Genomic DNA, 25,726 nt, shown 5'->3' with positions numbered 1-25,726 from the left:
ATGCACAAAATATTAAACACAATAAAAGCTGATCTTCTACTTTGTGTGTATACTGAAACATGTAACTGACGCCTTGGAAACTCTCTGGATCACCCAGATCCTGTGCATAGAATCGTATTCTGTTAGAAAATAGCAAAATATTCCATTGCAATTTCCATCATGACCTGGAAAAAGTCTTAATTTTCTTGACTGGTATTACTTGGTAAAGGTAGACCAATATAGACCCAGGTGTTTTACCATCAAAATAAATCAGCTTGAAGAGATTAAGGTAGTCACACAATCCCAACACATGTGTATGTTGCTGTTCTTACAACTGAGATAATACCAGGGAAGTTACGCATCAGGGAAGGAGGTGACCACGTCTCTCTGAGCTGCCTATTGACTCAGAGTTCCGAAAGCCTTTTTCCTTTTCTTACTTAGCTCCAACTATAATAATGAAAGAAGAAAGGCTGACTAAATATTATTGTAAGGGTGGGCAAAGCAATTAATTTAAATTATCAGTGTAAGATTATAGTAAAAAAGCATAAACTCTGAACCCAAGGCAGATCTATTTCATTAGTTCTATATTTAAAAAAGAATAAGAAAAGAAAATGTTCTCTTGCCTTTCTGCCATTTGTCCAATTCATATGCTCATACAAGTATCCTTCAAAGTAACACACAGAATTATCTGCAAGTACAAAACTACTAAAAATTACTTCTCCTGGGGATACATTTCCTAGTTTCCTGAATACTAATGCCAGGGGAATTGTTAGAATATGTTCATTTAAAAACACTCTTTTAAACTAGAGAACTCAACAAATTAAGCAAAGTCCCATTCTATTTAGAATTTCCTTAGAGTCACTGAAAAAATTCAAGGCCATGCCTAATCTCACCTGCAGTACAAAATACCATAAACAAGTAATTATCATTTTAGTAGTCATGTATATGGAAAAAAAAGAATCCTGCTTATTTTAAAATTTGATAAGCTTTAATTATTTCATAGTGTTATACTTGACATTAGTACCTTGATATGTGTTTAACATTCCCTAAAGCAAAGAACATTGAACTTTCAGCCAGGAGAGTTACCTGACATCTGGGCAGCTTATCTAAATTATCCACTTGACCTTGGCTAAATCACATAACAACTTTTCTCCAGTATGTACAAAATTACAACGCCTATCTGTGAAACCCTTATGGGAGTTCACTGAAAACTGTACTCTTCTATTTATGCTTCTCTTTCTTGACTGACCTTTTCAGTTTCTGCCGTTGACTCATAATCCCCTGCTCACTCAAAATGTGGTAAGTGGACCCCAAGGGGCCTTAGACCACATTCTTAAAAGCATTTTTCCATTGGTGATGTAACCCCTTCTTCCATAACTTCAAGTATCATTTTTTATTATGCCAAGGTCTTCAAAATCCATTTCTGCTTACCTCCTGAATCAGCATGGTCAAGGGTTTCCATCTGCAAGCTTTTTGAGAAGTCCCAGCCCGATCTCAAGTTTTTCAAATAAATGTTTTCTTCCCTGTTTTCCATCTGAGTGGTATCATTACTACTCAGCAACTCTGAGTCCAAACGTCTGGCTCATTTTCAGTAATATTTATTTTCTGGGTTAGTGATCAATTTCTAGTAGTTAGATATTTTCAATAATTTCAAAGATTGACCCTTACGTTATATCCCCACAGCTAATCCTAGTTAATATCCTTTCTGCATTCCATGTTGATATTTCCATAGTCTTCTTACTGGTTGATTTCTTTAGCTCTTCTTTTTTCAGGATGTTATCCAAGGTCACCACCACTAAAATGTTGACTTCTGGGTCCCATCTCAGGACTACTGAATCAGAATTTGTATTTTATCAAGCTCCCCCAAAGCATTACTGATATTGTGATGCTCAATAATTCAAATCTCTCTGTCCTTACTCAGCCTAGTTACGGCTCTGAGGATGATCTTCACAAAGCAAGCCTCCAGGCCTTCCGCCCTTAACAACCTTCTCAGTACCTACAGAACAGACCTTCTCTTGGGTAAATAACTAGGAGTGAGATGGATAGTTCATATATAAACCTTTTAACTTTATGAGACATCGATGAACTGTTTTTCAAACTGCCAACAATTGTGTACCCATTAGTGATAGATGAAAGTTCCAGTTATTCCATATCTTTCCTAACTTTTCCTATGCTCAGCCCTTTTGATTTTAGCTATTCCAGTGGGCGGTTAGTGGTACCTCATTTTAGTTTAAATTTGCATTTCCCTAATAACAAATAATGATGAGTATCTTTTCATGTGCTTATTTGCCGTCTGTCTTTTTGATAAACTGTCTTTTCAATTCTTTTGCTCATTTTTAATTGTTTTATCATTCAGTTGTAAGAATATACATTCTGACACAAGTCCTTTGTCAGGTACATATTTTATGCATATTTTCTCCTAGTCTATGACTTGCCTTTTCAATTTCTTAATAGTGTCTTCTGAAAACTTTAATGAAAGTTTTTAATTTTGAAAGTTTTTAATTTTGAAGAAGTCTTAGATATCGTTTTTTTTTTTTTTGGTTCATGCTTTTTGTGTTCTAAGAAATCTTTGCTTAACCCAAGATGACAAAAATTTTCTCCTATGTTGTGTTCTAGATGTTTGTTTATTTATCTGTTTGTTTTTTTCTTTTAGCTTGTATATTAAGGTCTATGATCCATTTTCAATCAATTTTTATATAAGTGTGAAGTAAACACAAGGAAAGGTTTATTCTGCATATGGATATCCAATTGTTCCTGCACTATACGTTAAAAAGATATCCTTTCCCCAATGAATTTCTTTTGCACTTTTGTCTAAATTTATTAAACACATATGTATGGGTCTATTTCTAGATTCTGTATTCTATTCTGTTGATCTACATATCTGCGCTTACACTAATATGTTACAAACCATGCAATGAATATTATTTTTGTTTTAAAGAGTAAATATGTTAAAGTAAATTAAACTTTTGATTTTTAAAATTCTGTCCACATACATACCATTTCTGGCACTCTTTATTCTTTTGTGTAGATCCAAATTTTCCATGGTATCATTTCCTTCTGTATAAAGGATCATTTCCTTTAAAATGTGTCATAGTACAAGTCTGGTATGAAATCTCACAGTTTTTGTCTAAAATGATCTTTATTTCACCTTTATTTTTGAGGGACATCTTCTCTAGATATGGAATTGTAACTTTTTATGTACGTCAGTATTTTGAAGATGTTACTCCATTATCTTCTGGTTTGCATAGTGTCTAATAGGAAGTCTTTTACAATTCTCATTTGTGTTCCTCTGCACATGTGCCTTTTTTTTTCTTTTTATTTTCTGGTTGTTCACAATTTTCTCTTTACCTCTGTTTCTCAGCAGTTTAATACCTGTGTTTCTTTCTTTTTTTAATATTTACTCTGCTGGAGTACATTTTGCTTCTTGGATCTGTAGTTTCATTGTTTCATCAAATTTTGAAAAATTTGGTCATCATTTCTGCATATATTTTTTTGTCCCCCTCTTCTTTTATTCTAGGACTCTAATTTTATGTATGTTAGATATCTTGGTATTGTTCTGCAAGTCATTCATGCTCTGTTTTATCATTTTCAGTTATTTTTCTCTTTGTGCTTCATTTAATTATTTTCTAATACTATGTTTGCAAGTTCACTATCTATTCTTCTGAAGTGACCAATCTGCTAATTCCACCCAGTGCATATTTTTATTTCAGAAATTATATTTCGCTTTTCTTTGAGTTCTATGTGATTCTTTTTTTAATTTTCCTTTTTTTCTCCTCATCCTTTTTATATGTTTCTTTGCTTTCATAAGTACGTGAGCATATTTATAAGTGCCATGTTAAGGTTCTTATCTACTAACTGCATCATCTCTGTCATTTCGGGGTCTGTTTCTATTGCTTAATTTTTCTTCTAGTTCCAGGTTATATTTTCCTGCTTCTTTGCATGCTTGGTATATGCTTGTTGAATGCCGGGGGCATTTTGAGTTTACATTCTTGTTGCTATATTTTATTGTATTCTTTTAAAAAATGTTGGGTTTTGTTTTGGTATGAAGTTAAGTTACTTCACACCAGAAGGACTCAGTAAGATCATTTCAAACCTTATTTTTAAGCCTTGTTAGAGTGAATCAAGAGCAGCCTTTAATCTAGGACTAAGTTAGCCCCACTACTAGGGCCATGCCCTTCTGAGGGCTCTGTGCAGTGCTCTATGTGTGACAAAGTCTTCTCACTCTGCTGGTCAGGAGATAAACCATTCCGAGTCCTGTATGACCACCAGGACTTCTTTTGTATGCTTATTTCTCGTACTTACTTCCCTGGATTTTGATAGTTTATTCACATGCGTATGCAAATCAGCACTCAGGTAAAGATTTTAAAGCACCCATTTACAGATGTCCAAGGCTCTTTCTGTATGCAGCTCCCTCCTTCTTGGTACTCTGCTCTGCAAATTTTAGCCATCTTGGCTTTTCCTGAACTCCACTTTCTGTCTCCTCAACTTGAGAAGCTGCTGTTTGGCTTCTCCCTCCTTGTGCTGCAGCCTGGAAACTGCCTCCAGGAAGAAACAAGGCAATTATAAGGTCACATAGTTTGTCATCTTCCTATGCTGCCTATTTTCCAATGCCTAAAAACCATTATTTTATACATTTTGTCTAGCTGTCCTTTTGTCGTTTGAGAGGATCCATATTACCCTACCATGGCCAGAAACAGAAGTTCTAATTCCATGTATTTTATGTATAAGTGTCATTCTTAATATTATTTTACTTTCTTACCTTTATTTTACTTGTTTTTAATAGTCTAATAAACACAGTTTTGTTTTTATATAACAGCACTTATTTCACCAATTAAATATTGACCATATGAGGGAGACTATGAAAAGAAGAAACATAAGTTCTAATCCTGAAATTTCACCTTCATTAACACTAGTTACTTTCAAGTTCCCTTAGAATTTAGTATGTGTGTATATGTAGACATATACTTTCACCAGCTATAAAAAACAAACGAAAACTCACTGAATTCTTCTCCTCAATTTGGGATTGAGAGAGAGTAGTGGAAGTGAATAAACAATAAGAAATTCCTTCTCAGTACCTAACTAATCAACATAATCAATGTTCTGTATATAATATATATCTTCAACTTCTTAGCATACTGACTTTCTGGCATTGTTATTAAGGAAAACGGAACATTTCTTAAGAAAATCCTGAGTTAAGTTTTAGAATGGAATGCTTGTTTCTTTCTTTGAATACAGCAGAATGCTTTGGTATACTATGTTAAGGTTGAAAAGATACTAGGAATTGGAAGGTGTTGGGTTTTCTCAAATATATTGTGAGCAAAGCCTCTAATATTTGTGACCAAATCCTTTTTTGTTGTTGTTTACCATTTCACAATTGCCGTGTTGTGAAATAGTCCATGCTTTTAATTTCTTAGACTGTAAAATTAATACTGTGTAGTATTTGTCATACAGCATTGAGTACAATACCACACACAATTAGGTGCTCAATACTGCTTTGTGATGAGCATAATAATAATGACTTTCTAAACAAGGTCTATCAATCTCTATGGAGTGGAGACTATGATGGGCATTTGAAACTAATGTCACACATATATCTGAGTAATGAGATACATGCCTACATTTGTGTCCTTACGTTTTCATTTTGAATTTCTTTACGTTACTTTTCTCTTTCTCTCTCTCTCTGTCTCCTTTTTTTTTGGTCACAGTATCGTATAATTTTAGTCTAGAAAAAAGGAAAATGCATTTTTTTATCCCACTCTATTATTAACTTTTCATACCTTATGTTAAAAATTTGGCTTATGCTTTGTTTTCTCTGTTGGGATTAGTTATGTAAAGTCGGAGTTTGTCTTTTGCTATTAACCTATACATCATAACATTAAATAATTCTTTAATATTTTCATGAACATATGCAGCAAACAAATCCAGTTATCCTTCAGAAGATTCTTTTTGTAAGAACTATTTTGTTAAAAAATAGAACAACTTAATTGAGGTTGTGCAAATTAGGATATGAAAAATTTACAGTAAATTTTATTGTGAAATTTCAGTTATGCCCTGTGGATGAGTTCCTAAGAAAACAACTCAAGAACTTATTTTCCAAACATGTCAGTGCAGATTCCTTAAAAGAAGCAAGGGGACTATCAATGAAGATAGTCCCTGGTCTTAAACACGAAATGTTTCTAAGGTAAATCTTGCTAATATTAAATTACACTAAAATTTAAGATGCCACTGAAATGATTGATCTTTTATGCTAGATTCATGGATCACAGTTTATTTTAAACCACGAGCTAGTAACTATCTTCGTACACTATGCAAAGCTCTGTTAACTTAGATACTTCTTTGAAATTCTGGGCTTGAATTCTTAAAGAAATGCATGGCTTGCAAATTTAACTTTAAAAAATCCTCATGATTTCAAGTGTTGACAGATTTCTTAGTAGACGAAGCTTGTCTACTCAGTAACAAACAAACAAACAAAAAAAAAGTAGGGAAAAAAGTTGGAGCAATGCTGAATTAAAGGAGGAGAAAATACATGCCCTGCCACGCTCCCAAATCACAGCAGCAAGATGTGAAGGATGTGTGAAATGACAAATCCCTGTCCAATGCATGGGAAGAATAGAAATATTGCTCTGAAATCACCACAGTGATGTTCTATTTGCTGGAATTTTCTGTTTAGGTGAACCCAGGAAGACCTCACCTCACCTACAAACCCAAAAAAGAAATGAACCAAAAAGAAATTCTATTATTTTACTGTATGCGACACCCTCCTCTTTTTTTTCCTTTTTCTTAGCCATAACGTATTCATTGACTATTAGCCATATTCATTGACTATTAGAATACTTAAGTATTCTTGAGAAGTTTGTCTAACAATTGTTTTTTAATTTTTAAAAAAGGAAATATCAAAACATATATTGCATGGGAGGATACCAGAAAGGGTTTCCATTCTGGAGTCAACCAGACCTGGGTCTGAGCCCTAGTTTTGTTTGAATCCTGGGTTTGACTTTAGTTGCATGACTTTGCACATTTTTTAAACTTCTCTGAGCGTCAATCTTTTGCTTTGTGAAATGGAGATAACATGGACCCACAGTTTGAAGGTTAAATGAAATAACCTAAGTCACTGAAGTCACTAGCAAAATATTTGACAACGTAGGTAGTTGTAAAATTTGGGTCAATTTTTTCCTCCCTTTTCTTGATGGAGATACCTGTTCTGGCATGAAAGGAAGGTCGCATTTTGAACTGGAAGTCTTGGGTTTTGATTTTTCACTTTTTAAGTTATTAGACAATTTACTTGACCTTTGTGAATACATATTAGCTAATTTTTTCTGAAAATATATACTGGTTATACCCTATGAGAAAAATATGTGAAAATGTAGACTTTAAAATGTTAAATAAGGGCAAGGTATTATTATTATTATAAATTAACGTATCTGAGTCAAAAATATATACAGATATAGTATTCAGGTTTCTATGAATCTGTTCTTCAGGGACTCGAAGAACTACACTGTTATCTTACTCTAAAATGTTACCGTAAAAATTGTCTTTGGTCAGTTTCTTCAAGGGCATATTCATTGGAAGTATCTCATAATAAGTTTCAAGATGTCCTCAGAATGCAGAGGTTACGAAAGAGTGTACTGGAATTGGACTCCAGGATACTTGACTTTGCATTTCTATTCAAGCTGCAATTTGACTTTTGCTATCTTGGTTCTCCATATCATTCAGATGCCTTAATTCATTATGGAAATTGATGTTGAGTGTTTACCCCATGCCAGACTACCATTCCTCTTTACATATAAAAATGTAAGTCACCTTTGGAAAAATTAAGACCTAGGTCCTACTACATTTCAAACAATAACTAATACTTTAGAAATTTTTAGAACCTTCTCCCAGTTGATAATGTTACAGAAAGTAAACTGAGGCAGAGGAATTACCCCATGTCACCGATAAGAATCCCCATGAAAGTTCTGCTCTCAAATGAAGTGACCTTCTGACTCAAAGGTAGCTTCATATGTATCAAAGTTAGGTGATCACCAGAGAAAATAATTTTCAAAATCTAATTTAATTCATTTAATACAACCAGGAACCAAAGAGAATGAAAGATGTCAAGGAAAAGAGAAAATATACCTCAACCAGTAATAGGTTTCGTTTCCTACTAGGAAAAAAAAATTAATGTTCAGTAAAATTTGAAAAGAGAATGAGGCCAATTCATTTTGATCCTGTGGCAATACTTTGAAGCTGACTTTTTAACCTAGTCTATTTTACATTTCCAGATGTTATGAAAGGCAATGTATGCAGAAAGCAGTACCGACGGGGATTTGGGTATTTCATTTTCCCCACTGCAGTGATGATTTGGGTCTTACTTTTTCTGAAAGCATCTTTAAAGAATTCTTCAAGCTGTCTGGAGAATGCTGGCTTGCAGAATTAAGCAGTAGGTCTGCATGGGTTGCTATAAGAGGTTGTAGTTGATTGATGTTGCTAAGAACTTCTTTTGCTTTGGCTGTGTTTTCAGGTGAATAGTAAATAAACTGGTATCCAGTACTGCAACAACAAAGATAAAGGCAAGTTACACAACGAGCAGAAAGACTTTTCAGCACTTAGTACCAGATGGCAAATGATAAACAGAACTCCAAATAGCATTACTTCCTATTGAGCAGATAAGAACTATTCTAAGAGATTTTTATGATATCTGAAGAGTGTTTAAAGTCAAATGACCAAGATATTTTGTAAGACTAGTTGAAATAAATCCAGTCCTCGCTCAATCACTAGGAAGATTCTTCATGATTACATATGTCAAGTATTAGTATTCAAAACAAATTAGTATTAATATTATTAATAATTATTAGTGAACTTGAGGTCACACAGTACAGAGAGAAAAGTACGAGCCTTTATATTTAGGCCAATATGAATATAGATCCTGGCTCTACCACTTACTAGCTGGGTGATCTTGGGCGGCCTTTAGCTTCCACATCAGGAAAGTGGGAATAATTATGCAAACAGTTCTAAGAGGTGGGTAAGATTGGTCATCATTCATGTGAAATGTCTGACACAGAGCAAGCATTTAATAATTACTGTGTACATTTTCTCCCATGATACTCAGGGTAGGGGGCATACATTTTAATAGCTGAGAAATGGGGAGAATATAAATTAATGCCAAGTGGGCATATGGAGAATTTTATTGGATAGAAAAGGGACATGACGGCATAAAAATTCCATTATGCTATCTTTTTCATCACCTTTTTTGTTCCCCTTGCGGTTTCTCATTTGACTTGTAAAAATACCTAAAATTGATTACAAATGAAAGAATGACTGACTTTTATAGTCATCATTTAGGAGTTGGTCAAGCATGTTACGGATGTAAGAATTCCATGGAATGAAGGAGTCTTTGGCCAGTTTTATTAGGAAAAACAAAGGAGGCATTCCAGCAGGGAAAGAAGTGAAACAGCAAAACATCAGCCAAAGAAAAAGAAGAGAGTGGCCATGGATGGTGCATTCACACAGTGGGTGCAACACTTGGTCATATCCCTTTATATCCAATCATCAACGCTTTTTTCATAGCATCTTTGAAATCAAGTCCCCCCAAAACAAAGTTCCCTTACCAAGAACTTTATGATTAATTATTAATCAATCATAATTTATGATTAATGTCTCTATCCAAAACTTTATTCCCTTTCTTGTCTCCTCTGACCTCAGTCTTGTGCTCGTTGACCAGTCAGATGACTAAAATTGCTGTTGTCGATACCATCATTAACTTACAAACTCAGGTTGTTTCTCCAGGGCAGGATGAGCTAACGGGACCCCAAGCCATGGCCACCTGGTCTGAGAATCATAAACCAGTTATCCTGACTCCCAAAACTATGATTAAAGATTAAGGGCTATCACAAGAGGATGATTAATCTCGACCCCCTTTTTTTTTCCCCCTTTAAAAGAATCTCCAACTCAAAAACCAAGTTGGAGTGGACCTGAGGCTTGCCTCCCCCTCCCTCGCTTGGTGCCTTGCAATAAATCTCCACTTTGCTCTCAGAGTTTGGCTTTCTGAACCGTGGGCACATGAGCCCTTTGCTGGGTTTCACCTTGCAACCTGTGATGAGTATTTACTGAATATTTTCTTTACATTTACCAGCTAAATTATTAACATTCCCATAATTCCATTTCTTATTTTGAAATATTAGCATCCAATAAGACACATTAACATCTAGAAAGCACTCTCCCCTTGCCTTGACACTAATGATTTTCAGGGCAAAGTATCGGTTTCTTCAGGGAGACAATATAATAAATATTTCTATTATTTAATTTATTTTTTCACAATTATTTTTAAAAATGACCTTGGTGCTTGGACTATTCAGGAGATAGGACAAGAAGTTGATGAATGAGGGATACAAGTGTCTAAAAGCTAAGAAACACATTGCTATCCTGTGACACTGATGAGAACTCACTCAATTCTGTACTTGTAGATTTTTTTAAATTTCAGAAGCAGGAGCTTAAAAATAAAACATACCACTTATTTTAATGCAAACTGAAGCAGATGACAAGTAACAATGGTGAGGAGGAGAAAGAAAACAATAGTCCCGGCCAATTATCTCTGTCTCTTCCTGGCTCATCTGATCTGTGGGACTGTGCTGAAGCCTTTAACAAAAATCATGAACTGGGATGTCCCCCTAATCATCTGTACTCAGACTGGATACAAAATTCAATCCACTGCAGTCTTTAGTAAATCAAACAACTCCATGTTATTTCCACAAAGAAAATGACTATCTAAAGATAGTGACGTATACACACTACTATATACAAAATAGATAATCAACAAGAACCTACTGTATAGCACAGGGAACTATACTCAGTATTTTGTAATAACCTACAAGGGAAAAGAATATGAAAAAGAATGTGTGTGTGTGTGTGTGTGTGTGTGTGTGTGTGTGTGTGTGTAACTGAATCACTTTGCTGTACACCTGAAACTAACATAACATTGTAAATTAATTATACTTCAATAAAAAATAAATGAATAAAGATATTGATGTGTCACCAGGGTGGGGATGATATTTAATACCCAGCACTTTTTACAGCTGAGAATAGGACTTACTAAGGACTAGACACAGAAAGCAGCCTGTGAGGGCTTCTCTGTGGTCCCTTTTCACTGATCTGCTCTTCTGTTAATATAATTTGCTTTCTGGTTTCATCATATGGGGATGGATAGGCCTCCCATGGCTTAGCTCTGGGAAAGCTAGAGCTCTCAAGGCCAGTGTGGTCTTCCCTCCTTCTCTCCACAGATCTGTCCTCTTTCTGAGCGTGTCATTCCTGGCCTCTCACCTGTTCACTCCTACGCCCTCTTTTTGACTCCTCTATACATATTTCCTACTCTGCAAATTCCCTGAGTCTCCTCTCCATTGGAGGAAATACACTGCCAAGATTTATTTCTTACATCTTCTTTCCTTACACCCTAGTTCAGTGGTGCTCAAATTTTAATAGGCGTAAGATTCACTCGGGGATGAGGTCAGGGCCTGGGTATTTTTAATAAAGACTGCGGGTGCCCTGGCAACACCAAGAGATTCTGCTGTAGTAGGTTGTAGTCTTCGTAACAAGCATCTCAGGAAATCCTGATGCAGGGGGACAGCTGAGCACTTTTAGAAATACCCTCTGCACTGTTTTGACTGTTGAGTTGCCCTCTACACCTCTGATCACACTACATAGTGACTCCGATAAAAGTTCCTTATTCTAAGTTTCTTATCCCTAACTCATTCTCATTTTCATAATGCCTTCTATAAGGCTACTTTTGCACTCCATCTTTTTTTTTTTTTTTTACAATTCTGTGCATTATTAGTCATCTATTTATTTATTTAAATTGAAGTATAGTTGATTTACAATGTTGTGTTAATTTCTGCTGTACAGCAAAGTGATTCAGTTACACATATGTATATTCTTTTTCATACTCTTTTCCGTTATGGTTTATTACAGGATATTGAAAATAGTTCCTGTGCTATACAGTAGGACCTTGTTTTTTACCCATTCTATATATACTAGTTTGCATCTGTTAACCCCAAACTCCCACTCCATCCCTCCCCCACTCCACTTCTGCCTTGGCAACTACAAGTCTGTCCTCTAGGTCTATGAGCCTGTATCTGTTGTGCTTCATCTTTATATTCAGCACAAAATGCTTTGGTTCACTTCTCATTACCAGTGTTGCCCCCATCATCCTTTCATCTTTTCCCTCCCAATATACTCTCCACCCTCTTCTTCTCCTTCCCCAATACATGCTTTAATCACCATCATGGGACCCTACCATAACTCCTGGCCCCCTGTTCCTGAGTCAGTTTCTATTTGAGAAGAGTTATGTAGCAGGCATTGGTTCTCCTGGTTAAGCCTTTTAATGATGAGCATCTTACCTACAGAGGCTGAAAGATTCATTTTCCACAATAAGAGCCAATGTTGGTGTCCAGGATGAAACAGTATGGTATGGAAAAAGAAGCCCACCACCCACAAAATAATTTTAAGTATACATAAATTTCATCTATGTATTCAGTGTCTTACTCTTTAAACATGTCATATATTTGAACAGTTAGAGCTTCTTAAATAGAAAGTTATGAGTATAAATTAATTATTGAGATAAAAAGAATATTGCTAAACTCTGTTTTATAGTGGTCTGAAATTTAAACTGAACCCAAACACTTGAATCAACTATCAATCAGGCAAAGGCAGAAGAAAGACAAAATATTTGCTTGGACAAAGAATATTTTATAGGAGATAAATAATATAGCAAATCACAGATAATAAAAATTGAAATTATTGTCATAATATTTTTATATTGATGAAACAGTGAATGAAAGTATATATGTATGTCAATATATACACTTTAATATGTATTTATTTAAGTTATTTAATATCCAGTTAATTAGCATATACACATAGCCATACTCATATGATCATGTGCATATTGTTACTACTAGAGGTATCATTTTTGAGATATTTCACAGTGAAATAATATTCATATTCATAAACTCTAATTGATAACCAAAATATGATTAAAACAATGATATATGTTCTTGTGTGTATATCCCACCTCAGTCACTTCTTGCTAGTCCTCCTTATTTCTCCTCCAGTGTTCCTTTCTTTTATCTACATGTCCTTCTTAAGTACTTTCATTTAATCTTGTGGTTGAAAAACCTCAGTTATGCTAATGATGTTCGAATTTCTTCATCTCCAGCCAAGACTTTTCCCTGAACTCCATTAAAAGCAAAAGCTCTCCTCTTGACAGTTCCAACTTATCGTGTTCCAAACTGAGCTCCTGATCTGCTCCCCATACTCTACAACCAGCTCCTTCTACCCTCTTCCCCATCATAGTTCACACCAAGCTCATTTGATGGGCCAATGTCTCTTCTCTTCCTCTCCTAATTTCTGCCACATTTTTCAGAAAATTCTGCCTTTTTTCCCCAAACATATGCAGAATCCAACCACGTATTTCCACACTCACTGCAACCATGCTGGTGCAACCCACCGTCATCTACCGCCAGGATTATTACAGTAGCCTCAAACCGGTCTCCCACCTCCGTCCATACTCTGAGACATTGAAATCCTTGACTTGTGCTTAGTTGGATGGAGATGGGAAGCAGGCAAGGAGAGCAAAATAAAGCAGTTCTTTCTTAGTCCCCTGCCCACACCCCAAATCCAAGGACTTGCTCCACCATTTATCTGTGCCTTCCTTCTCCCAGGCCACTCCTTAACCCATTTGCTCAACCAAGCTACTATTTTGTCAAATGGAGTCATGGAAAAATACAGATGAGAGATGATGGGGAGGAAGGAGGGGAAAGGGAAGGAAAACAGAGGGAGATTAGGGCAGATGGGCAGATTAGGGTTGATGAGCTCAGGAAAAAAAAGCTATGGAGTGATGTGCCTCACTCCATAGCAGAAATAAATCTCCGGAGAAAAATCTAAGGACTATTTCCACTTCTATTTTTTTTCCTCTACTCAAGCACTACTTGTAAAAAAAACCGATTTCTTGAATCCAGAGGGAGGGACAGATGTGCTTTCAGTTCTGAGAAGAAAACCATGTGGATAATAAATGAAAATTTACAGCTTAGTGCACTTGAATATACCCTTCTGGCTTCACAGGGTTTAAAATGTGCTTCATGAAACTGCAGAAGGTAAAAAAACATACAGCTCTGCTTTCCCCCATATGTCCTCTCCTTTTTTTTTTTTTTTTTTGCTTAGAAAAAGAAGCTTAAAGGAAACCAGTATTTGTTTTGTTTACCTCCTATGGATTTCACTTGTATAAATTGAGTTAATTAATTAGTTAATTAATCTAAACTTAAATTGATGTTTGTCTCAGAAACTACTCTTTCTAAAAATATTGGTTTCTTGGAAATTTTAGAATCAGCATTTTGAACAAAGCTTGACTCTCTTGTTTATTAGCTCTGTGACAGGTAATGCTAATTAAAGGGGAAAAACCTAAAATTCATTTCATTTCGGCTCAACCTGCCCTCAAAGGAGATTTCCCTATTGGCTCTGGTCACACTGCCTCCTATGATCACCCCACTTTTCAGTTTGAAAGTTCTTACCTGCGATTTCTTGACCATTAGAACTTATATATATATATAATCCTTTCCTTCGTCCTATTCTTGCTCTAACAAAAGGTTCCCAGACACTATTATATGACAAAGTTCAATTAGTTTTCACTTCCTTCCATGGCCTATTCCCATTTATCCTTGGTTTCACTTGCCCTGATTTCCTCTGCCAACTTCCAAGAGTCTGGTAGACCTATTTCTGCCTAGTTTGGCTTCTAGTATTTTCATGCTCACTTCTCTGTGCAGATGTGATGGAGTAACACCCAAACCAGGTCCCCTGATTCCCTCCCATCCAAAAACTTTCTCAACTCCATCCTGGACTTCATTCATTCATACATCTAATTAAAGTACAGAGTAAGATAAGGTCTAAGAATAGAAACCATTCCCAAATACACTGCAAGGTAAATGTTCCCCTGACTGCAAATGGGCCTGAGGGATATTTTTAGAGGTGATGGAAATGTCCTAAAATTGGCGTGTGATGAGGATCACATAACTCTATAAGTTAACTAACATTCACTGAACCATACACTTAAAAAAATAGGTCCACTGCCCATTATTCTATACAAGTAGAGAGTAGAATGCTGGTTCCCAGGGTCTGGGGGTGTGGGAAATGGGCAGATATTGGTCAAGAGGTACAGAGTTTCATTTACCCAAGATGTATATATTCTGGAGATCTAATGTACAGTCTGGTGACTAACAATGAGGTATTAATGGTAACTATGTGAGATGATGGATAGGCTGATTACCTTGATTGTGGTGTTTATTTCATAATGTATACATATAGCAAAACATCAAGTTATACACCTTGAATATATAAAACTTTTATTTGTCAATTATACCTCCATAAAGCTGCAGGAAACAAGCAAGTGTTCCCAGCATATGGTATTGTAGTTCTGGGATAAGGATGCAGGGAGACAGAAGGTATATTTAGGACCCATTTCATTTTTCTCCTGTTAAATCTGATATTTTTTACGGAGGGTCTCTAAAAAAGCCAATAATTTATTATAAATTATTATTATAAAGCCAATAATTTATTATAAATTTATTAAAAAGCCAATAATATATTATAATACTTGGATTATTCATGTAGACTTTACATGAATAATCCAAGTATCTCTCCCTCTCTCTCTCTCTCTCTCTCTCATTTGAATAGCTAATAATTATTGGATCTATAATATGGGCCTAGAATTATGCTAATTTCTTTTCAGTGATTATTTGATTTAGTCATGAGAACAACTCTCTGAACAACAAATATTAACCCATTATATAGATTTAGGAATTGAAGACTCAGTAGGTTAAGTAACTTGATCTAGAACATACAACTACTATAAATGGTAGGACCAGGATTCAAATGCAGGTCTTTATTAATACACAGTTTGAACTCCTAATTGTGTCTTACTATTTTATGAACATGGTATTGATCCATTTGAGATTTGAAAAAATTACAAGCCCATAACTAACACAGGAAACATCTTTTATTTAGTAAAATAATGGTAGGTACAGCATATAAATATTGAAACAAAATATAATTGAAGAAAAAATATATATATATAATTGAAGAAGTTCTCATCTTCTAATTAAAACAAAGCCCATTAGAGGAGATGTATGATTCCATTTTATAACACAGATTAGACATAAGAAAGAATTTGAAGATCATCTCACCATAAATTGCTTGCAGCAAATATTTAACGACCGCTATTTAGTCAATGCACTGAGAAAAGCAAAAGGCTGGAGTTAGCCAGCAAGATAATCACGGGATGAGTGTGATGACACTTGTCCTCTAAATGCTACAGCCAGGGCTGGTAGCAGAGAAGAAGAAAAAGGGGGGTAAATAGCTGCTTCCCACAAGTCCTTGCGAATCTAAGGCTCTCTATTGTTAATATATGCAAAAATCGCCCAGGTAGCCATAGTTTCAGGGTTTGTTTACTAACCACTCAGTACTATAGCTCTTTACATTCCCGAGAGCTCAGACCTTCATTTAAGAGCAATGTAAAAGGATGTCACATTGCATCCAAATTTCCTAGGCATTTTGTTGTTGGAGATTTTTTTTCATGATACCTAGTTTTCCATATTTGCTGTAAGTAGAAGGGGCAAAAGGGTTTTACAAAGACATTTCTCTTATTCTACAACTAGGAGAGATAGAAACAAAAAGGAAAGTCCTAAAGGAAATAGAACTCTGTGTCTATCTCTACCACTCTAAGTTAACTTGTTATCCTTTCCAAAACGTTCACCAATACCTGTCCTCTGTGTATACATAATTTCTTTTTTTTTTTTTTTTTTGCGGTACGCGGGCCTCTCACTGTTGCGGCCTCTCCCGTCGCGGAGCACAGGCTCCGGACGCGCAGGCTCAGCGGCCATGGCTCACGGGCCTAGCCACTCCGCGGCATGTGGGATCTTCCCGGACCCGGGCACGAACCTGCGTCCCCTGCATCAGCAGGCGGACTCTCAACCACTGCGCCACCAGGGAAGCCCCATAATTGCTTGTTTTATTACAAGTACCTTTTTATATACACGTCTAGATACCTCATAATCCACATACTAATTTAAATGACTACATAGTGTTCCACTTTAGTGATGCAGAATAAGATTGCTTAATCATTCATTCAAGATGTTTCTAAAATTTTACCATTATGAATAGAATCGCTGAATACCTGAAGTATTTTCTTTTTAAAAAATTATTTTTAGTATATATAATTCCTAAATAAGTGGTTTTCCTGGGGTGTATTTAGGAAAGCTGTAGATAGAGAATAAGGCCAGAGTCTTAAAAATATTTTACTATTTTCTTTAGCAGATTAAAATAGTAACTGATCTGAGTGAAAATTACCACATCAATTCATTCATTCTTTTTTATAGTACAGATAAAGTAATTTACTTTGAAAATTGTATTCTCATAAAGGCCCAGAAAGTGTCAAATGCATCAACTTTTAAAAAATTTCTATCTGGTGGGTAGCAAAACTCAATTCTTAGAAAGGTTATCCGTAAACTAACATCATTCATTCATTAACAGAATACACATTTCGTGTTGAAAATCTATTGATTGTATGAGGATGAATGCATATAGAAGACCTTGAGACTGGGCACCGAAGTCTGATTTCCCAGCTCTGTTATTAGCTGTACGGGCGATTCAGTCTCTGAAACTCATTATTCTCATTGGTAAAATAAATAGGGGAGTTTGTAATCTGAGATTCCCTGTAAGTTCTAAGATCTAAACGATTCTTTAATGCAAAAAAAGGCAGACTCAAGTAACTTTCTTGTTTCCCCAAACTTCTTTTCATATTGAATATAGACAACTGATCTTAGTAAGTAAACATGGTAAACACACGGTGTATTTCCTGTATTCCCTTTCCTCGTGAATTTTCCATCTACCCAGTTATATTAACCAGAAACCTGAGTCCTACAACCCTGCTCAGTCCCTCGAGTCCTCATCCAATTGGATTTAAATCCTGTAAACATTTCCTTAAATCTTCTTCAACTCCATACTCACCCATCTCCTCTCACCAGCACTATTATAATAGCCTAATTGTGTGCCCTTAGTTCTCTCCACATAGTAATTCAAAATGCGCCTCTGATCATGTTAATACCCAGATAAGAACCTGTCAATGAGTCCTCTTAGCCTAACCTAGCCTATAGGATGAGAAGCCAGGACTTGACACAGCAAACAAGGGTCCTTCAGATTTGGTTCCCATCCTTTAACTTAACCTTCTCTCTCTCTCTCTCATTCTCTCTGTCTATCTGTCCCTTCTGTCTCTCTGTCTCTGTCTCTCTGCCTCTCTCTCTTTCTTCCAGCCGCTCTATGTTGCTGGAGTTCCTAAGCCAAGGTGCAGTGAATGGCACCACCCTGCCCAGGTGTGCTGCACAGAAGCCTGGGAGTCTTCCTAGACAGCTCTGGATTTTTACCTCCTACTCCAAACAGACACACAAAGTCCAAACAATTGCCAAGTCCTTTAAAATATCTCTGTAACTGATCCCCTTCTCTACATCTGTGCTTAAACCACCCTAAGCCAACCCACCTTTCTTCAGCAGAAGCACTGCAATAACTACTTACTTACGCAAGCCTCTTGACAGGGAAGAAGACATTGGAATAGCTTAGGCAAGGTCCCATCTAATAAAGATTCTGCAATGACACTATTTTTTCTCATGTCACACAAGATGATTGTGTGATTTTCCCATGACATAAATCCCATGTGCACATTTTTTTAAGTTAGTACTTTCACTATAATCTTGCAAAGAATGAGATACTCTAGAGTTAGTTTCTAAAGCTCTGGAAAATACAGCACTTTTAAAATTTTCTGGCAGTATATTTGTAGATGACTGTCCTTTCTGCTGTTTGCTGCCTCTAGAATGATGGATATTAAATATCTAAGCTAATAGAGAGCTTTAAAGAACATGCTGAAAATTACTCAGCATTTGATCTGAGTACACAAGGTCTTCCCTGGATTAAAAGCATACTAGTTAAGATGACATAACTATGTCATGATTCCAAATACCTTTTTAGTTTACAGTGAAGAAGAAATGCAACTCCTGATTTACAGAAAATAAGTCCTCAAACCATATATTCTTTTCATATTTAGTTTTTAAAGCAGAAAACAATGTTTCTATAGTTCGCTATAGATTCCACATTTTTAACTCCTAATATTCCTATTGATTAACTTTTTCTTCTGAGCTAAAACCAGAAGTCACATCTTAATAATTGTGTGAAATTAAAACATTTAATTGTAAAGTCAAATTATCCAAATTATCTTCCTGAGAGTGATGATACACTTAATATGTCTTTCCTCAAAAATCTCAAGATTGTAACCATTCTTTCTAACAATCTAATGATTTCAACAGAAATCAGCCACATCCACAGTGTGGATAAGGAAACTAAAGGGTAAAAGTCAGGGTAAAAGTTTTCTGACATCACACAGTTAAGATTATGTGTTTTATCATTTTCAGACAATGTTCTCTTTACCGAATTTATTATCACTCTAATTTCTAGGATCATTTAGCAAACTTGTTTTCATTTACAATTAAAGTCATTTTCTTTAAAGGAATTTTTTTTTTTTTTTTTTTTTTGCGTTACGCGGGCCTCTCACTGTTGTGGCCTCTCCCATTGCGGAGCACAGGCTCCGGACGCACAGGCTCAGCGGCCATGGCTCACGGGCCCAGCCGCTCCGCGGCCTGTGGGATCTTCCCGGACCGGGGCACGAACCCGTGTCCCCTGCATCGGCAGGCGGACTCTCAACCACTGCGCCACCAGGGAAGCCCGGAAGATTCAATTTTTAAGTTTGAACTGTTACACTTGACACAGTGCTTCTTGCTTCAGATTATACTTTGCTTCACAAGCTTTTGGGTAGGTGATTGGAAGAATACTGCCAACTTTTAAACGTTAAAGTCACCACTGCATTACTAATATTGAACCGGATTTTAGGTTGGGTGTTTTTATAAAAATCATCAGCTTTCCTCTTTCAGAACACGTAAAAGTATATTTTTACTTCCTAGTGAGGCGCAAGCAAACACAAACATTCTAATAGCTGACAAATGGCTGTGTGAAAGCCTACAAGACATTTTCCACAAATGCCCCTATGTTTCTGTCACCTAATCACAACACAGTGATCTCCTTAGGCAGACCACTTTGTTCATCCTCTGACTCCTCTGACAGACAATGCTTTCACTTCTTTTATTTACTTCTTCATATACTTAGTCATTCAAGGAACACTTATCAAGTTAGTTCCTGATACAGTTAGTTACAGACACAGTCCTTGCCCCCAGAGTACACAGTCTAGAGGCGAAGAGAGGCAATTAGGTATGTTTGTACATGGGAGGCTAAAAGCAGATGTGGCCTTGCCAAGGAGTTGGAGAAGACTTCAGGAAAAAAAAAAAACTTCAAGGCAGACCTGAAACTGCAGAACTTCGGTCTGGTTCACCGTGGAGGGTGGAATGAAAGGAGAAGATGATGGTGTGAGTGGAGAAAGATGAAGCTGGAGAAAAAGTCAGGGTCAGATGACACATGAATATCTTATGCACCTTGTGCTTTTATTCTCCAGGCAAGAGGCAGCTATGAACTGTTTAACATGATGAAATCACAAGATTGTATTTGCCTCTTAAGAGATATTATTCCAACCAAGATGAGGAAAACGGATGAGATGAGAGCCAGCCTGGAGTATGAAGAGTGATTAAGAGATTTGGCAGTAGGACATTTAAAAAATGGTGATTCTATAGGTTAGGATTATTCTAAACCACAATTGATTATTGAAATGAATGACTTCCTGAGATATAAGAAGGTAGAAGTGACGGAACTGATTTTTTTTTTTCTGGGAAGTGGAAGCAAGGGAAGAAAAGTAGTCAAGGATTTTCAAGCTTCAAAGTTGAACATCTAGATGGATGTGGTGTCTTAATTATGAAAAACAATCCCCAAGAGAAGTTTGAGGATAAGGGGATGAGAGATGACTGAATGTGTCGACTTTGAGGTGTTTGGATGATACCATCAACGTGGAGCTGTCTACTAAATGGTGGTAACTACGTGTCTGAATCTCAAGAACCGTGCCTGGGCTTAGCACAGAGATGGTGTACGAAGCCTAGTACTTAAGAATATGCGGGCACAAGGACTTCCTGTATAGCACAGGGAACTATATTCAATATCTTGTAATAACCTATAATGGAAAAGAATCTGAGAAAGAATATATATGTCTATATATACATATATATGCATATCTATGTATAACTGAATCACTTTGCTATATACCTGAAACACTGTAAATCAGCTATATTTCAATAAAAAAATTTTAAACAGAATAAGTGGGCAATTAGGCATATTATGCATATTAATACAACTTTTTTGGAAGGCAATGTGACAGCATCTCTAAAGTGTAACCACTTCAACTAAGAAATTCCACTTTTAAGAATTTTATCAAAAAGAAACACAAATTTGCAAAAACAGAAGAATAAGGGTTTACCTTGCAAACACACAGTTATAACAAATAATAGGAATTAACTAAATGCCCATCAATATTGTATTGGTTAGATAATTCTGCTACATTCAATCAATAAAGCCCTACTTAGCTTTTAGAAAAAAAATGAGATCTAAATGTATTGAAACTAAAGGTTGTCAGAACATTTTTTTGAGTAAAAAAATACTTGTTTACATATTTTATATAAATAATAGCTAATATCTATTAAGCCCTCATTATGTGCCAGGTACCATTATAAATGTTTGGTGTATATGAAGTCGTAAAATCTTCAGAACAATCTATGAGGTAAAGCAATATTATTTCTGTGTCACGAGTGAGGAAACTATGGTACAGAGGGGTGAGGTAATTTGACTAATGTCACAATGCCAGTAAGTGCCCAAACCAGGATTCAAATCCATACAAGGTGTAGAATCTATGAATTATCTGAGATGAGAGTTTCTGCCTTGCCCCAGAATGGAGGCCAGAAAAATTAAACTGAATTATAGGAAAGTCAAGAACATGACCATTCCCATGACCTGAGTTTGTGTCGACAAAGAGTCCTGATCACTGAAAACTCAAAGAGTTGGATAGCTAGAAAAAACTGCATAGGGAAATGCATTAAGCTGTTCAGACTGGTTTACTCTGGGGAAGGAGAATGGAAAAGGTAGACTTTTCACTTTATGTGCTTCTTTATTCTTTGAATTTGTGTGCTAGAAGCAAATATTGTTTTTTTGTATCGTTAAAAAGAGAATGAAGTAGAAGTTCTGCGTTACAAATTCATTTAGGATCATATGCAACTTAGCGAGAATCCTTTCATTCCCTTATATTAATTTAGTTTATTGCTTTGCAAGTGTCATCATTTAGTTTGTAAAGTACGTCCAAGACTCAGCAGGGCTATTTAATTGAAGTATTTGATTCTCTCCTGACTCCGCGCTATAGATGTTGTAAGAGCTAAAACCCACCTATTCTTGAAAATCTGTTGTGCACAGGGGGCTGCACAGAGAAAAGTGCACATTGATGAGAAAAACCTGGTACACAGTTTTGGCAGACCTAGTGTTGTATTTGCTCAAACATGAACCGAGCTGAAATCTAAGAGTGACCAAGGAGAAACTGACTCACTGGAAGAAGAAAATATACCTCCAATGAATCAAGTTATAATCAACACAAAAATTAAATCGCTGTCTCCTTGGAAATGATATGTTGTCAACTACTGGACACAGTTCAAAAGAAAAGCAAAGGAATGAACAGGGCTTTCATTCACACTTCTTATTTCTACAGTGTCTGTATGATTTTATTATACTTTTAAAATTTCTTTATTTTTTGGTGCTATAAAGTGTTTTTTCCAAAAAGGAAAACAGCATGTGGAAGTGAACAGGAGATGAATTTTAGCTATAACTTGTAAGACTGATATTATTAAATATAGTAGCTTTGTTGTATTGGGCATGACTTCCAAAAACCAAAAACACATAAGGATTTTTAAATGGAGAGCACTCAATTTATATACTTTGAAGAATTAGTCATTTTAAGCCATTTTGAATTTTTAAATTTATAATAGAAAAAAACATAAGATGTAGATTACATGTGGAAAAACAAACTGGAAGAGACTGCACCAGTATGATCCCAGCAACTGTCTTGTTGAGGAAGCAGATTATGGGTGATTTTAACCTCCTACTTTTGATTTTTCTACATTTGCCAATAAACATATTTACAAAATTTGAAAACTGTCAATAGAAAGCAATATACTAAAATATATATATCACTAAAAGATAAAAAATATTTCTGTTTAAAAGATATATGACATGAGACATGGATTTATACAGAGTTATGATCTCAGATTCTAAACTGCTCTACCAGTGAGTGACAAGATAAATTTCTGAGAAAAACCCAGAGATCAAGATAGAGACATGGAAAGACCTCCAAGTAGGGGAAAAAAATTGGCTCTCAAAAATCAAGTCATGGATGCAGTCTTATTGCTTTCAAAGAATACATTTAAATCACTCATTCCCTTTCATAAAAGAAATGAAAATCTTTGTCTTAAGCATGAAAGTGAAGGGTTTGAAAACAAATATACTTGTAACTGCTGCCTAGTCTGCTCATATGTTACTGGAGAAAGTACATAAAAAGAAGAGTTGGAAAACTCTGACCATTTTGCTTAGATATCTCAGCTTTATACCACTAATGAAAAATGTTAATTTATGTTTTAAACCCAGCCCCCCCAATTAAGCAGTGGTTAATGATACTGTCTGATGAATACATTTCAGAGGTAGTGGTATGATTTTGCATCCAGTTCTCCCATTTCTGGTTTATTGGATTCTTGCTACACTATAGGCTACAGAGAACTTCCTTCCCTGATGTGGTATTTCTCCTTTTACTCAAGAAACTTCCTATTTATAATAGAGAATTGGGAAACTTCTATTCATATCTCTCCTTACAATAATAAGGAAAATTTTCCTTAGAAATTGTATAACCATTGTGACTGTATAACTCTTGATCTCATAAAAAGTAGGGCTGGTTTGTTTAGCTCTTTGTATTGTTTTACTTTCCTTCGGAAAATTCCCCCAAATTCTAGTATGACTCAAGTGTTGTAAGCTCAAGGACCACCTATAACACTTCTATTGGTAAATTTTAGTTTGTTTTCCTTATGATTTTTCCAAACGATTTTTTTCTATTTTCCATTTGAAATTTTGGGGTAGTCAATCTTGATTATGGGACCAGATAGAGTGGGTGGGAGGTATGGAGGGAAAACCATGGTAGATACTCAAGGCAGGCATTTGACATTAGGATCTCTTGCAGGGAGTCAGCTCTGAGTTTGTCCCTAATGAACAGGTAGATCATAAGGAATTAATATTCTCCAGGAGTGAACACTGCCCCTCATTGGCTTTTCTTCTTCTTTACAAAGGCTCTTGGTTTTCACGAGGTGCCTCTCTATCTCAGTGAAAGGGCTGTGCTTTCAGGTCATAATCCTACTCAGTGAAAGTTCTGGCTTAATCTGAGGTTCCTGCTGAAATCACAAATGATCAAAGCCGGCAAAGTATGTGTTGTTGTGGTAGATTTTCCCTTTCTTTTACGAAATACTGGAAGTAAAGAATTGATTCGTATTTTGAGGGAGGAGTCCACAAGCTTTCAAATAGTGCCTAGGTAAATCACCAAACCCAGAAACACATAAGTGTTTGATGAACAAGTGAATACATGGGAAAAAGTATATGTATTTATATATATGTGTGTAAAACTGAATCACTTTGCTGTACACCTGAAACTAATACAACATTGTAAATCAACTATACTCCAATAAAAAATTTTTAAATGATTAAAATGGTAAATTTATATGTTACATATATTTTACTACAACAAAAAAAGCTTTAAAAATTTTAAAAAACAAACAAAAAAACCCCCAAATAATATATGAGTAATTAGGGTTTTGGTTCTCCTAGAAAAGTCTCATGTCTAAAGCATGAAAAGCTCTATAATATGCTCGGTTTTATTCATACACGATTACTCAGGCCCAAGTTTTCCCAAATCAAAACTCTTACAGCTTTATCCCCATCTTTGGTTCCATTTTGTAACAATTTAATGAGTTGGGGATTCTTTAAAGAAAAATTTCCAATAAACAAGATGTAATGCTTTTCTTCTGTATTGGAACAAATCTTCCTTAATGTAGATGTTCTTTCCTCCTGATAGATACTAATTGATGTTCTATACATTTTTCAAGTTTAACTCATCTGTGTCACTATTCCTGTTTCTAGTCTCCACACCCTTCACCTGTCTTCTCCCAGCATTATTCACTTACATCTGTATCAGTGGTTCTCAACCCTGGCCACACATCAGTCTCACCTGGGAAGCTTTTAAAACTTACCAATGCCTGGGCTCCATTCCCAGAACTGACTTTATATGTCTGGGGTGATATCCTGGCATAGATAAAATATTTTAAAGCTCTAAAGGTGATTCTAATGTGTAGCCAAGGTTGAGCCTGTATTCCGCTCTTATTCTCATTTCAGTAAAGGGATGGCATCCCTTTCCCCATGTGGTCTGTCACTGAACTGATTTCCAACCTCCGTGAATTACATAGAAGGTGCCTCTCCCCTCAGGGCCCCTAGCTGGAACCCTGACGTCCACACCCTGTTGAAATAATAAGGCAAACGAACCACTTTCTGCAGCCAAAGGGTCTGGGGGAAGAATGTGACAATGAAAAGATAACCTGAGGGAGTTTCTATGTGGTAACGGGACAGTTATTTATGATGATTATGGTGATGCTTACTCTAATCTACACCTGTGATA

The 25,726-nt window shown here is 35.8% G+C and overlaps 1 protein-coding gene across 5 annotated transcripts in view; it reads right to left on the bottom strand.

The window, feature by feature from the left end:
* Positions 1-25,726, bottom strand: part of INPP4B (inositol polyphosphate-4-phosphatase type II B) — a 323,827-nt gene that overhangs the window by 131,094 nt on the left and 167,007 nt on the right. For all 5 annotated transcript variants that reach the window (XM_032632713.1, XM_032632712.1, XM_032632709.1 and 2 more), the window contains one exon: positions 8,331-8,508. In XM_032632713.1, coding sequence (XP_032488604.1) covers positions 8,331-8,508 — 178 coding nt within the window. The remainder of the gene's footprint in view (positions 1-8,330; positions 8,509-25,726) is intronic.

Source organism: Phocoena sinus, chromosome 5, assembly GCF_008692025.1.
Source record: "Phocoena sinus isolate mPhoSin1 chromosome 5, mPhoSin1.pri, whole genome shotgun sequence".
In the NCBI taxonomy this organism is placed as follows: domain Eukaryota; kingdom Metazoa; phylum Chordata; class Mammalia; order Artiodactyla; family Phocoenidae; genus Phocoena; species Phocoena sinus.
This window is presented reverse-complemented; position numbering and strand designations above follow the sequence as displayed.